General features: G+C 40.7%; 1 protein-coding gene across 1 annotated transcript in view; it reads right to left on the bottom strand.

Annotated features, from left to right (window-relative positions):
* Galntl6 (polypeptide N-acetylgalactosaminyltransferase like 6) overlaps positions 1-15,563 on the bottom strand; it is a 1,086,926-nt gene that overhangs the window by 107,584 nt on the left and 963,779 nt on the right. Inside the window, exon 8 of the mRNA XM_021169756.3 lies at positions 2,668-2,785. Coding sequence (XP_021025415.2) covers positions 2,668-2,785 — 118 coding nt within the window. The remainder of the gene's footprint in view (positions 1-2,667; positions 2,786-15,563) is intronic.

Below are 15,563 nucleotides of genomic sequence, written 5' to 3'. Positions count from 1 at the left end.
TTAAACTTCAGGCATTCACAAATTAAGAGAACATCACAGAATTGTCTTGAACTACAAAAGGTAAATGTATTCTTTCAAGCCTGGTTAAAATAACAAAGACAGCAATGCAGGGTTTTTATAAATATCATGGTTAAATACAATGTTCTATCTTAAAATGTTTTATCTATGCTTTGTGTATAGGTTAAAAGAACCGCAAGCTTCTAGGTAGCGCTCTTCTTTTCACCACCTAAGAGCTCTGGGATTACAGATAGACACCACTGCATCCTGCTTTTTTTTTTAATATTTATTTATTTATTTATTTATTTATTTATTTATTTATTAAATATGTTCCAGGGACTGATTCCAGGTCATTAGCTGCATCTGTGGGGGAACTCCTTAGGCAGGGGCCAACAGATTGACAGTTAACTTGAGAATGGGGGTGGTGAGAGCTAATTTTCAATAACTGTGACAAAATACCATGGCCAAGGCTATTTATTCAGGAAAACATTTAATTTGAGGCTCACAGTTCCAGAGGGTTACAGTCATGGCCCTCATAGTGGGGATCATGGCATGGGACAGGCAGGCAGGCAGGCAGGCTCTGGAACAGACAGTTTCCATTTAACCCACAAGCACAGGGGAGAAACTGTGTGGATTTTTTGAGCCTACAAAGCTGACACACCTCTTCCAACAAGACTGCACAGTCTAATCCTTTCCAAATGGTTCCACCAACTGGGGACCAAGTATTCAAACTGGGACGATTCTCATTTAAACTATCACAAGTGGTAATCCATTTCCTGTTTATTATATTCCCAGCAATGAGGCTGAAGTGGAGCATCTTAATCTCTAAGTGGCAATGGATAATTACTTCATTTTTAACAAACCGTAAATACAATCTCTGAAAGTATAGTCTACACTTAATCTTTAAAACCTAAAGAAAACCAGTCTAAAAATATTGTGAGTTTTTCCCATCTATTCAATGGAGAAATAACATAATGTTTTAAGGTTATTTTCTTTCCAATCAGCTAACCCAGAAGTATTCAGTCCAGCATTTGGCATAAAGCACTGAGAATGCAGTTATGCTGTTGTGTAATGATTGCTGCTGCATTAGCTTCTGCGTACCTACCTACCCCAACAAGACACATAGCAACTGCCCTAAGAGAAGGACCCAGAGACACTGGCAGATCCAAAGGCATAAAATAAAGCATCTGAAAAGGTAAGAAAAATATCTTAGCTGCAAAATTATGTGTTTGAATGGGTCAAAAATGCACTGAGAGGGCAAAGTTTAGGTGTCCCATAGCCTGCCATGACACCCCTGTGTTTTTGAAGATATTTACTGTGTGACTCCTGGAAGAAAGGAGAATGTTCTATTAATTAGTATGTAGTGTTACAGTCTCTTCAAAACCAGCCTGTTCTTACTCTTCATCGATTATAAAAAAGGTAGCTGGATCCTTAGGTTGGACTTGATGTTCAGGGTGTAGTTTTTGCAACAGGCACTGTTGGACTTTGCAACGGAAGCAGTCACCAAAGGCTGACTTACGTAGGAGGCTTACATACGACAACGTCACAAGACTCAGCATTTGCTTCTCTACAAACAGTGCTTAGGATGAGAGAAAAGAATGTTTCTTTTCTTTATAAGACTGAATTAGAAAATCATATTGACAGTTTGGAGTGTGAGTTCTCACACAGTTTATTTTACTTTAACTCTTTTTTTCATATGTTGTAAGTTGTCATTTATTTCAAAGTCATGAATCTGAAACTAAATCATCTATCTATCTATCTATCTATCTATCTATCTATCTATCTATCTATCTATCTATCTATCTATCCATCCATCCATCCATCCATCCATCCATCCATCCATCCATCTATCTATCTATCTATCTATCTATCTATCTATCTATCTATCTATCTATCTATCTCTCATATGTATTTAACAAAGCATAGCCCTTTAATTGATCACTAAGGCCAGAAGAGATATAAGCAATGCAAATTCAAAATAAGTACAAGAATTGCTTGTAGCTAACCTGCTGTGACTTGCTCACACCTGAAATCCTACCCTGCTCACATCTGAAATTCTAACCTGTTCACACCTGAAATCCTAACCTGTTCACACCAGAAATCCTAAACACATCATAGCGTGAGTCAGGCACGCTACTCTAGGTTTTGAGGCCAGACTGGTTTCTATAGTTTCAAGCCACCTTGACTACAGTTAAGAACCTGTCTCAAAAATAAAATTAAATTAAACAAAACACAAAAACCTTTTCTTGAACATAGCATTGATACTTTAAAATTAAATTTCTTATCAGTTCAAGGAGTTTTGCAATAACTGGGGTAAGACTAAAATCTCAGTTGCTGACTCTTGTCTGACCATGAAGGGCAGACTTCTACTGAACTGACCTCTGTCTCCTGCCTTCGTCTTTACTCTCCTGGCCTTTATGCTATAAGCACTCCAGGACGAATGCCTCTGCTGGGGGAGGAGTAGGTGTAGGTATGTACAATTGCTCACTTATAAATAGGAGTGTGAATGGCTTCCTTTTGCACTTATCACAGCTGTGTCTCACTATAACATTGGAAGGAATTAGCTTCTCTTGTAAAAGATCCCCTGGGAGTCATAGCTCCAACACAGATCACAAAGCGAGGTGACAAGTTCTATCAGAATGGCCTGTAAGGATGAGCTGGCTGTCTTACCTTAAAAGAGATTTCATACTGCTCTCCTCCCCAGATTTCCAAGCCTGGGTCATAGCCACCCAGTTCCCAAAACCACTTTCGATCCACTGCAAAGAGACCTCCAGCCATAACCGGAGACCTGGAAGACACAAGACAAACAACATTTAGAGGGCTATGAACACTAAACGCAGTAGTAGTTTGCTTTGAAACTCACAATCTCGTTTAGTGGTCAAATAATGACATTTTCCAGCATGGCTATCTATAAGGAAATGTAGAATTCTTATTGCAGTTCCTATTGAAGTGAATGTGGGAAAAGAAGCTATGCGAATATTAAAATTGCAATTCAGGTTCTGACACAGCAAAGGTCCTTTAGAATCACACTTGACCACCTGGCTATCACCGGAGAGAAATGCGTTAATATTAGCGACAAATCTATTGGAATATATTACTAATGTCTGATTTAATCTCTTACATGTATTCATTGGACATCTACCTACTATGTACAGTTCATGACTAATTTAGAGAGTAAGAAATAGGATAGAATAAAGTAAGACTTTTAAAACAAATTTTTGTTTCTGTGTGGGTGTAGCTATGTATGGGTATACACATGAGTGCAGGTGCGGGTAGAGTCCAGAAGAGGGAGTCAGTTGTCATGGTGCTGGAATTACAGATGGTTGTGAGTCTCCCAACAGGATTCTGAGAATTGAACTCTGGTCCTCTGGAAGAGTATATGGGCTCTGAACTGCTCACCCCGTTCTCTAGCCCTAAGATAAATAGTTTTGAGGGTGTAGATTTTGTGTAATTGGCAAGATCAAAGATCTAAAAGAAAGATTTATCTCTTGGTCCTAGGAAAGTGAACAGGGTATATACAGAGTCTCGTGTAACTTTTACATTTTGTTAAGAATACAGATTTTAGAGTCAGATGTCCCTTACTTTATTTCTCTTTCTGGCAGCCTGTTCCCACCCCCATTTTCTGCACACAGCATTTCAAAGTGGAATTATTGTTGTAGCTGGGGCAAAGTAAGACTATAGCTGGGTGCAGATGCCCAGTGGGCACATCACCATAGTTGTAACTTTTACTTCTGCAGGGCTGGGCTAAAGGTCACTAGCAGTTTTCAGTTTTAGAGCTATTGGGGAAAAGAAATCCCTCAATTAATTATTTAATTGTAAATAGGTTTATTGCAGGCAATAAAATAGGCACAAAAACTTGTATACAAATGATGTTGTGAAAAGTTTGAATAGTATATTTTAGGTTAACCTGTCTATAAATTAAATCCAAATGAATACACCAATTATTAAGAGTATTAAATTTATGAGAATAATTCTATATTTATTTGTTCTTGCTGTTCTATCAGTTTTTTTGCATCATGTTTTGTAGCCCTGTTAATAGAGCAGAAATATTTGGAATTTTGGGGCTTTTGATGAATTGCCTCATTATAACTAGGAAATGGGTTTTATTATTTCTCGTGATATTCTTTGCTCTGTCATCTATTCTGTGTCATTATAATAACAACTCTTGTTTCCTTGTGTTCTCCAGCTCTAGAATTTATAACCATTTGTATATTCATACTGAACACGGGTTTCCTGGTTGTTGATGTAGCTCAGTAGGTACAGTGATGGGTACAACACGCATGAAGTCTGGGGGGTAGATTCCAGGTGCCATCTTTAATCAGGGATTGGGAGGTAGAGACAGAAGGGTCAGTTCCTGGTCATGTTTATCTGTCTAATGAATGTAGGCCAGCTTGGCCTACACAAGACCCTTTCCTCTCTGTCTCCTGCAAAAGTGGGTTTCTTATAAGATATATATACATACACATACATAGCTATACACACACAAACAATATATATATATATATATATATATATATATATATATATATATATATATATATATATATCCTGCTTTATAATTGGGTCATTTAGATTCTTTTATTTAAAAAGATTGATGTTACATTTAAACTTATCATCTCCCGTGTTTTCTATTTGTGTCAAGTATGTTTCTCTTCCCTTCATTCATCTTTAAAAATTTTTTTTATTCTTTCATACATTAAGTCCTGAGTACAGTTTCCCCTGCCTTCCCTCCTCCCAGCCTCTCCCCACCCACTCACTGCATCCCCTTCCTCCTCTCTTCCCCAAATCCATCACCACTATCTGCCCACCCAACCTCCCCACCCCACCTTCTGCCTCCCCTCAGAAAAGAGCAGCCCTCCCTGGGACATCAACTGAATGTGGCTTAACAATCTAGAATACCAACGGACACATACTGTCACACCAAGGCTGTACAAGGTAGTGGGCAAAGGGTCCTTGATGATTAATTAAAGTTTTGGATAGCAGCTTTCCATTTTCCTTTCTCTAGCTTTTGGAATTAGTTACATTTCACTACCTGCCATGCATTGTACATTGTAATGCTCGTATTTTAGAGTAATTATGCCTTGAGAGCACTTAAATAATACCATTTCATCATAAACAAGGCACACATACATAAATAACATAGAGAAAATGTACACATAAATGAATACACATGAAATAATATTAGGAGTAGTATTTCTGTATTCTGTTGGGCTTAAATAGTTCCAGAGAAAATCTAGCATTGTGATTTGTCTCTAGACCGGAGTCTGGATTGAACTTCAGACCCAAAGGACTCAGTTCTGGGCAATGTTACACTGGAGCCAAAAGAAGTGAGCTAGGTACATCCTGCTTTATTAAACAGTAAAGCATGGAGTGTGTCATTCTGTCTTCTTTCCAGGAAAAGCGGCCAAGAGTAGTCAACATTTTCTTCTGCCCTTTTAATTCCATCTTATGTAAGAACTGGTCTCCCAGAACTCCCTGATGGTCCCATTCTCCAGGTTTGCATCCGGCTTTCTTTCTGTTCATTTCTCCCAAACCTTCTTTATGTTTTTTTTCCCTGGGAATGTGAAGGTACGGCTGGTGGCTCTGTCCCTGTGACACATGGATGCTGCTTACAAGAACCATTCGCAACATCACCAGTCAGTCCTCCAGCTTTGCAATTAAAAACATTTGTCATCCCCGGGGTGACTGCTAAAACTAACGGGGCCATGAGGATTCCTTAGTTTTCAGGCTGTAGAAATATGTGACTTTTCTGCATACTTAATGGAAGTGAATTTTCTATTTCATAACAACGTGATTGAGCCATGTAATAAATATGCTTTGCTTTTTACATATGGTTAAATAGCTTCCCTTCTCCACAGCAATTTTTTATGCTCCAAATTTGGTTCACTCTTAAATTAGTGAGGCTATCATGTAGACGTTTGCTGGCACAATTCTTTATTTGGTAGCAATGACAAAAATCTGTGTTCTCATTTGCAAATGCACATTTCAAAGCATGTGGTTAGTTTTCCCTTCTAAACTAGGACATTGTCTGAGTTCTATCTCCATCCTGTAACCCTCACAGCATTCTGAGGAGCTGCCAACCTGCCTAGTCTTCCATATTTAATGAATTGAGTCTTTAATTCATATATTTAAAAAATGGTGGAAGTTTAATTGAAGCATGCTTTCTCTAGGGTATTTTTATTTTTAAAAGCTCCTGTTTCAAATTTTCAGGCACACAGAGTATGGTTTCATTAACACGTGTCAAATAGCTTTTTGGATTAGAGAAATGAAAGCACACAAAATACTGTAAAATAAATCTGCGAGAAAAATGTTTTAAAATACATGAACAATTAAAATTTAGGTCCAGTGATGTGAAGGGAAAGTCACTTTGGCCTCTTAGGAAATAAACAGGCTTTCAGCCCTCTCTTCATTCAGTGGATCCAGTGAAACATCTGGACATGTGGGCTGAACTGTGAATTTTATCAGAAATGAAATGACAGTTTCCCTCAGGACTCCACCAGGCTGAGTCCATCCAAAGAAAGGCAGCCCATACGATTTTCAATCACACAGCCAGCAACTTTTAGTTGATCTGCGATGCAGAACTCTAAGAAGAAGAAGAAGGAGGAGGAGGAGGAGGAGGAGGAGGAGGGAAAGGGGAAGGGGGAGGAGAAAGGAGAAGGAGAAGGGGAAGGAGAAGGAGAAGGAGAAGGAGAAGGAGAAGGAGAAGGAGAAGGAGAAGGAGAAGGAGAAGGAGAAGGAAGGAGAAGAATAAGAAGAAGGAGGAGGAGGAGGAGGAGGAGGAGGAGGAGAAGAAGGAGAAGAAGAAGAAGAAGAAGAAGAAGAAGAAGAAGAAGAAGAAGAAGAAGAAGAAGAAGAAGAAGAAGAAGAAGAAGAAGCAGCAGCAGCAATAGTTATTATCTCAACAAGAGTTCAGATGTGGAACAAACTATTTAAAATGCTAAAGGGCCTTTAAGATAGATCACCTTTTAAATTCAGATTTTGAGAAATTTCTGGGTGTGTGGGACACAGTCTATTTTGTGTAACTTAACTCTGTACAGTGAAAGGAGATAGCAAAAGGAGGGCAGAAGAATGTTATCACCCTCCAGTTATGCGAGGAGGCAGCCACTCCAGGGGCAAAGAGCACAACAAGCTGGGGCTTAGAGAGAGAGAGGCCTTTTAGAAGGGTCAAGGTGTATGCCGGGAACACGCATGACAGTGATGATCCCATACATTTGTGCTTCCATAGGACAGTTTCAATGGCAGCATTAAGGGAAGTGGCCTGGATATCACGGTAACTGAAAGGGTAGTAAGGGAGGAAGTTTAGCAATGGAAGCTCATGCTTATATTGTTCTGGGCTCAACTCTCTGAGCAAATCCAGACACCAAGAAATATTATCTTAGCATTACAGTACTTCTTGTTTCTACCACTAGGAGGCACCAAATAGCCATTTACAACACACACACACACACACACACACACACACACACACACACACACACACACACAGAGAGAGAGAGAGAGAGAGAGAGAGAGAGAGAGAGAGAGAGAGAGAGAGAGAGAGAGAGAGAGAAAGAGAGACAGACAGACAGACAGACAGACAGAGAGAGACAGAGAGACAGAGAAAGAGAGAGACAGAGAGAGACAGAGAGAGACAGAGAGAGACAAACAGAGACAGAGACAGAGAGAGAGGGAGACATTAAAATATGCATCAGACATGTATTCTGCTTTCCTTCTGAGAGGTTCCAGTAACTTGGATTGGATCTTAGGAATGAGGGGTTCTGTGATTTATCAAGTAGAAGGGTGGACTTCAGAAGTGATCCGATTGACAAGATGAACATCTCAGGTTTCTCAAAGTTTGTATTTGATGGACCCTGATGGGAGGTGGTAACAGTAATGCCTCACTGAATCATGGCTTCCTTTATTCAGTCCACGTATGGTACATCCTCATCCTGACCTGCTTGACCAGGTATCTTGGTTTTCCAATATTGACAAGAGGAAGCATAGGCACCGTGGATTGTTTGCTCCTCCTGTTGTGGAAGCCTGGGACCCTGTGAAGAAACTTGTGCTGCACTGTCAGAGACCAATGGCCCCACTGGACAATCAGTACCAATGGCCATGAGTAGAAGACTGTTGAGATTACCTCAGTTTATCCAGCTCTACTTTGGGCTACATGAATGACCACAGGCACGAACCAACCAATTCTGCTTCTTTGATTCATACTGGCTGCTTTCTGTGGTTGAACTTTCTGTGGTTGAACTGACACATGAATTGCTAACTAAGTAGGAGTCAGTCGTGCTACTTAGGAGAAGCCAACAGAACAAGTTGAGTTGTGTCTAACTTATGACCTACGGACGTGTGAACCAACACAACAGTGACTCTCAGCCACTGGTTACAGGGGTATGTGGTCATGCCAGCATAGAGAGCACTTGGCACTTACTTTGAGATTCAAGCTTTTAAGGAATGTATTAGGGGTTGTATTATGTAACCAGTGAGTGAGGCTACAAAAGGCAGTACTTTCATTTGCTGCTTCATTTCTGTGACACAATCTTCTTATTTTTATTTTCTTTATGTATTCTCTTTGTGTGTGTGTGTGTGTGTGTGTGTGTGTGTGTGTGAGAGAGAGAGAGAGAGAGAGAGAGAGAGAGAGAGAGAGAGAGAGAGGGAGGGAGAGAGAGAGAGTGCTTGTGTGGAGGTAATTGGATAATTTGAAAAAACTGGTTTTCTCTTTCCACCATGTTGATTCTGAAGAGCTGACATCAATTTTCAAGCTTTGTAGCAAGCATCTTTGCACATTGAGCCATCTCACTGGCCCAGGATTATTTTCAAAGTTGTGTCCACATATCTGGGGGTGTAGTGCCATGTAGAGCTGAATTGCAGAGCTACTCAAGATCAAAATGAAAGGCTTTCTTTTTATGGGAGAGGTTTTTTCCTTTCTTTCTTTCTAAATTTACAAATGTAAACATTAGGGCTAGAAGCGTTAGTAGGAAAGGAATATGGCCAACTGGTCATCTGAAACAGGTGGCAGAGTTAAAACCATTTAGCTTTTGGATAAGATGAGGAGGAAGACAGAAGCAGAAACTCATGGTATCTATCTTTACAATGATGTATCATGATTTATCAGTTTGCTCCTATTACACACACAGAGACATATTATGTTATAATTTCAAAAGCTTTGTAAGATTTCATATGCTTTTTGAGATTTACCTCATATTTATAACAGTAGAAACTCCTGTGAGTGGGTACCAAGTGTTTCTAGAAGAAATCATGTACACTTTAAATAGTGTTTAAACCAACTAACACAGTCTGATGGGCCTGGCCTGATGTTTCCAAACTGCTTAGAAGCTCCTGGATCCGTCTTTGGTAGTTAGGCCCAAGCTTTAACATGTGATAAAATGGAAAACTCCATAGGTCCATGGACCCATAGCATCTTACATGGACTAAATACTTTATCAGTCTCAGTCTTCTAGGTAGACAGGAGGCTGTGGCCTTCAGGTATCCTTTTACAGCTTAGACTGGTGTGTGTGTGTGTGTGTGTGTGTGTGTGTGTGTGTGTGTGTGTGTGTGTGTAAGTGAAAGCCAAAGCCTGACCCAGAAAGGAGCTAGAGACACTGCTAATATAGAACCTTTCCCATTTCTGCAGTGAATAGAAAGATGGACTGACCTGGGTGGATACAACTGGAACTTCCTGCTATTATCACTTTCAATTGGTGTGTGACAAGTGATACATTGGGGCCACCAAATAATGGCACAATTATCTTGGTTTCCCCTGATGAAATACCTTCAAAGGTAGATGGAGACATACAAAATTCAAATGGCTTGTTTTCTTAAATTACTTTCTGCCCATTTCAAAATGGAAACACCGGGTCTTATTTTTCAAGTTTCTATTTTATTCATTTTTTTTTTCTGAAGCAATGTCAGGGACTGAACACTTGGCTCAAAGTTTAGTTTTATATTTTAAAATAAAAAATAAATAAATTTTGATGTTGGGGTGTCAATCCAGGCCTTTTCCCATGCTATGCAAGTACTTTACCATGGAAGCTATACCCCAGCCTTGGATTAAAAAAAATACATAAAATTATAGAACATGTTTAATCATCCCAAACTTTCTTTGGGGCTTTTTTGATTTTTAATTTTTAAGTGGCCACAGATTTTGCTCATGTCTCATATTAGATACCATTACAATGAGTCCAGAGTAATTGGTTTACGAATACTTCGTGTGGTTTAAATGGTACAAACCCTGAAAGTCATGTAGCAATAATAATGAGAACACAGCAATCCTTGGGTTTATAGGCCTGAACCCTGAGCATTGTTCTTCTGCCCACTTGGCTTTCTCAGAGTGCCTGGGATGTTTCCTGGATGAGCAGGAGTGAGCCTGTATATGGCTTCATTTCTAGATCAGTAAGTCACTTCACTGTTGGGTCTGTTTCCTCCTCACACTTCCCCTAGACTGCTCTGTGAGCTGTGGACATTCTGTGGAGCCAGCCCCTGAGGCTTCCTTCCTGAGAACGGTTACCCTGGGTGTAGGCACACAGGAACTAACTTGAAAACCATTGTGTGCTTGAGGTCCAAAGCTACAGTATTCTGTCAGGCTCCTAGTTTCACAAAGGCTGCTGTCAATACAAAGCTTTGGTTTCTGAAAATTTTATTCCCCAGAGGGGAAGTCTGGACACAGGCAGATGCCAATTCATCATCTTGAGCATCTGTTGTCTTCTTGCTCATCTCCCAGTTCCCAGTTTCCCCCTACTTTTTAAATTGGAAAAAAGTTTTGCTAACACTGTACTTCCTGACCTATATAGAGGCCTGGATGTTGTCAGCAGACTTACAGTTCACTTTCTGAATGCCAGTGTTCAGTTAGCAAAGATCTTCTGCTCCCCTGCATGACTGGTGGATTGGATTGCATTGTTATCAAGACAGGGGAGGACTTCCCCAACGCTGTTCTATCTCCTACATCATTTGTCTTTATCAGGATGTTTAACCCATCCTGATGCAGAGGGATCACTTGGGTCATTACAGCATGCTGGTGAATGCGAAGCACCTTGTAGTTTGTGTCTCCTTCTAACCTGCCAGGATCGGGAACTCCCTCCCACTCCCCTGCCAGCTGCAAGAGACCCTTTCTCTGTTGTGTTCCCTTTGTCCGGTCCAGACTCTTCGTACCCCCATCAATACCGACATCAAAAGGAGCACAGTAATGCTGTGAAATGGCAGAGCAAATTACTCATTTCCTCAGTAATTGGAGACTTTTCAGAAGCTAGAAGTCTCCAGTGTGGAATGGGGAGCCTTTCTTCTTGGATAAAAATATAACTCTCCATTCACAGGATAAATGCTAGTTATTAAAATCCAAGCATGGGTGAACGACAGGAAAGCTTGTTTTATGCTTCATTTATTTAATAAACATCTGACAGTTTCTTTTTATGAAAATGCTACCCCTTTATCTTAGCGAGCAATGAAAAATATGCTTTTTCTCTCTGGTGCTGACTGTGACTCGAAGGACGTTTTTTGCTTCATTTGATGGCATTTCTACATCAAGCTGGAATTGACTAAATGTGGCCTACGTCTTCAATACCTCTTGCTAACTATTTAGTTTTCACTAAATTCTCATGATATATCTGCTTGATGGCCTTCATCCCTTAAGAACAAACCAGAAAGCTAGGTGTTGTGAGGCGTGCTTCTTGATTCCAGCACTCATGAAGTTGAATCAGGAGGATAGAGGTTTTGAGGACAGGTTAGACTACATATGGGGTCTCTGTCTCAACAACAATCATATAACATAAAAAAAAACAAAGCACACATAAAATGAAATATGGAAAAATGTTAAGCACCAAGCTTACAATTTTTAAGGCAGTTAGCTAGAGAATCATTTTGTACCATCAAGTCTATTTAAATGGGTTTCATTTAACTAATCAGGGCAGAAAAGAAAGCAAGCACGGCTGTTCTGCTCTATCTGTTTCTACCTCTGGCTCTTACCCAATTCTATAGCAGCTGTGAAATACATTCACAGATGCTTCCACTCGCTCCCCATTCGAAGGTGGTGTCCATGACTCCACCTTTGACTCTGTGGAATTACTATTGCTAGGACCGTCAAGTACGACTCAGAAGAAATAGGATGCTTATGGCTTTGGAATGACCATGGGGCTTCTGCCTTGCTTGTTGGGCCATTTGATGTTGGTGCTCTGAGTTATCATGTGAACCTCAGCCTACAGTGGAGGCCACAGGCTATGTGGAAGTAGAGAGGATGCCCAGGGTCTTTGTCACATGTTAGGGGATTGCTTCTGTTTACTCCAGACTTAAAGTTTTGATTCTTCTTCTGGAGAATCCTTCCATGTATAAAAGCATAGCTGCACAAAACTGCAAGGTAGTTGCAATTTGTAAGATGTAAGGGAGTTGTAGATATTTAGGTAGTGAATGCAAAGAAGAAATGAAAAGGAGGCTATGGCTACTCTTAAGGGGTTGAGGTTTTTATTATAGATATAAGAAGGAGCACAGAGACACCTGGAAGAGTCCATGGTGGACATGACCAGCCCACTGGACTCGGCCATGTGAGGAGAGGTGGAAAGGGAGAGGGAAGAGAGACAAGAGGCCATGGGGCAAAGAAACCATAAGGTCCAAAGAGCCAAAGGGTTGCAAAACTCAAATGGCTGGATTTTGTAGGGGAAGGCCTACAGCTTAACCCAGTCCCTGGGCTACAGAAGTTTAGGGTAGGGAGCCAGGTAAGGTAGGGACTGAGAGATATTAGAAGAACTGGCTAGCATTTGATTGAGCATGGATCCTCTCTCTCTCTCTTCTTTTTTTTTTTTTTTTTGTTTTTTGTTTTTTGTTTTTTTCGAGACAGGGTTTCTCTGTATAGCCCCGGCTATCCTGAAACTCACTATGTAGACCAGGCTGGCCTCAAACTCAGAAATTCTCCTGCCTCTGCCTCCAAGTGCAAGGTGTGCACTATCACTGCCCAGCTAGCTTGAGCATGTTAATAGGCACCTTTGTTCCCTATTTGTCCTGGATTTGAGACCTAAGACGTAGGTCAAGCCAAGAAAGTCTATGAATCCCAGAAAACACGTGGACAGGTGCCACCGACAAACCTTTTTGCTGTTGTTTACTTATTTATGTACATTTTTTTCAGACAAGGTTGTGCTATGTAGCCTAGGTGAACATTATTTGGGGAAGCAGCACATTCAACTTCTGTTTTTGATGATGTAATGATTAAAGCTCATTGTAAACTTGACTGGTTTAGGTTCACCCCAGAATAGACCTCTCAGTGAGTCTGTGAGGATGTTTCCAGGGAGATTTAATGGAAGAAGGAAGACTCACCCTGAATGTGGGGAACATCCTACCGGAGGAGGTCCTGGATCAAATAGACAGGTAAACAGGAGATAGCAAGTGATGGCTTTCATCTTTGCTTCTGACTCAGACCACAATGCTGTTATCAGCTGCCTCCTGCGCCTCCCTCCCATAGCCACAGCTGTTCTTCCCATTGCATCTTTCCAGCCATGATGGAGCATTCTCAAACTATTACCTAAAATTAATCCTTGCATTCCCAAGCTACTTCTTGTCAGGTATTTAGTTGGAGTAATGGGCCCTAAAACTAATTTAGGCTACATCTGTATTATATCATCTATAACTAGATGTAGGACACTTTGGTGGCCATTTAGAGGGGAGATTTGAAGGAAACAACTGAGCAGTGTCAGTTCGGAGACACTGGCAGTCTGGGTGAGAGACCTGGGAGCCTTAGGCTAGTGCTGTTGGAATGGAGATGAATGGGAAAATCCCTATGAGGTAAAATAGGCAGACTTAGCAACTGATGTGGGGCGAAAAGGTGGAATGGGCTGGTGAGTAGCTGTGTAATCCAATAAAAGAGAAAAAAATGTGGGCTCAGCAGAAACAGACAAGGTCAAGCTGGTATCCCAGCTCTGTGTGGGAGACACAGTAAAGTTGTGAGGCTTCTGGTCTGACTCAACAGTTCCTGAAAGCCAAGAGTTCTGAAAAGAATTCAATTCTTGTCATTTTCTGGAGAAATCACCTGGGCTATTCAACATACTGTTCTCGTTTGAAACCTAATTTACTTGGCTGGATATTTGAATATTTTTCTATATTTAAGGTTTCCTTATAGTGTAGGCAACCTAGAATCTTCAGGAGATGCTATTTATGTGAAGTCATACGAACTTAGAAATCACTTAAAATGAATAATGCTGAAAATAAAGGGAGATGAACGGAAAGTTACAGGAATAAACAGTCACTAATATTAATTGAGGTGAGCAGAAAGTCTATTATGACTCATCAAATTCAGTTGCATACATTCATAGTTCTACCTTAAAAATAATTTAAGGAAGTACTATGGTTTTTTTTTTTTTTGTTTTGTTTTTCCTGTTGTTTCTTTCTTTTTTTTCCGGCTCTGCAGATTGGCATGAGGGATACAAGTAATCAAACCAACTATGGCCACTATTTTCAAAAGCTGAAGCTGCAATGGCAAAATTGAGTCTTAATTTTTTTTTTCCATTTCTCTTTCTCTTGCTTAGGAAATGATGACTGGGGCGGAGGATGTATCCTACCCACTAGCACTGCACACACCAAGCATGGCAGAAAGCCCTGGGCTCAGTTTCCAATACCACAGCAGAGGTGGAATGGGCCTGTGAGGAGTTATGCTAAGCAATAAAAGAAAATGTAGGCTCAGCAGAAAGAGAGAAGGTGGAAACATAAAGGCTCTGAACTTCAGTAGTTTTTCCTAGGAAACCAGGAAAACAATTGTTTCCTTGGCCTTGGTGGGTAATTATGAGTGTGACTCAAATAAATTTTATGTAAGCAATACCCCACACACACCTCGAGAGATACTAAGATCCTCCTGTTTGCTCTGGGTTAGAAAGTATGATTGTGATGGCTGGACTGTAAGCATCAGAAGCCTTTGGCATTTCCTTCCCTGATAATATTCAGAGCAAGAATGAAGGAGGAAAGACTGAGCCCTCATCACTGAGCCTCTATACTGGGTCGGGAATAGGAGAGTTGGCCACCCTCTTCTTGTCACTCAAAATGTGAGCATGGGTTTAACCTACAAGAGGCAGCTGAATGCCAGAAGGCTGGGGAAAGTCCTCCAGACCAAAGAACAGAAACTGGACAGTGATGGACAGATTTTTGAGTCTGGGTCATGCGTTGGCTCCTGGTCTGGTAGAAGAAGAGAGGAACCCTGGCAGAAACTCCATGCAGAAAGACTGTGATCTGTACTGTTCATTGCTTGCTCAACTCAGAATCACATAGGGGATAGTTACACATCCTTTAGGAGAGTCTGTAAGGCCATGGTTAGGGACAACTTCCTGGGGAGAGAAGAGCAAACCGAATGTGTGTGGGGCATCATTTCAGAAATAAAAAGCCCACCGAGTGCTATTTCCTTCTCTCCGTTTGCTGGCTATGCTGGCATGAGTTGCTCTGCTCTTTCTGTTTCCCAACATGATGGACGATACTTTTGAAAGCATGAGACACAAATAAACCCTTCACCCTGTAGGTTGTTTCTGTCAGACATTTTGTTCACAGAACTGCTGAAAAGTGAATAAAACACAGGTAAGGATTTGTTCCCCCTTCAAGTCATGCTTGGGAACCACTGGTAA

Source organism: Mus caroli, unplaced genomic scaffold (genome assembly GCF_978045245.1).
Source record: "Mus caroli unplaced genomic scaffold, Mus_caroli_1 scaffold_10, whole genome shotgun sequence".
Taxonomy (NCBI): Eukaryota; Metazoa; Chordata; class Mammalia; order Rodentia; family Muridae; genus Mus; species Mus caroli.
This window is presented reverse-complemented; position numbering and strand designations above follow the sequence as displayed.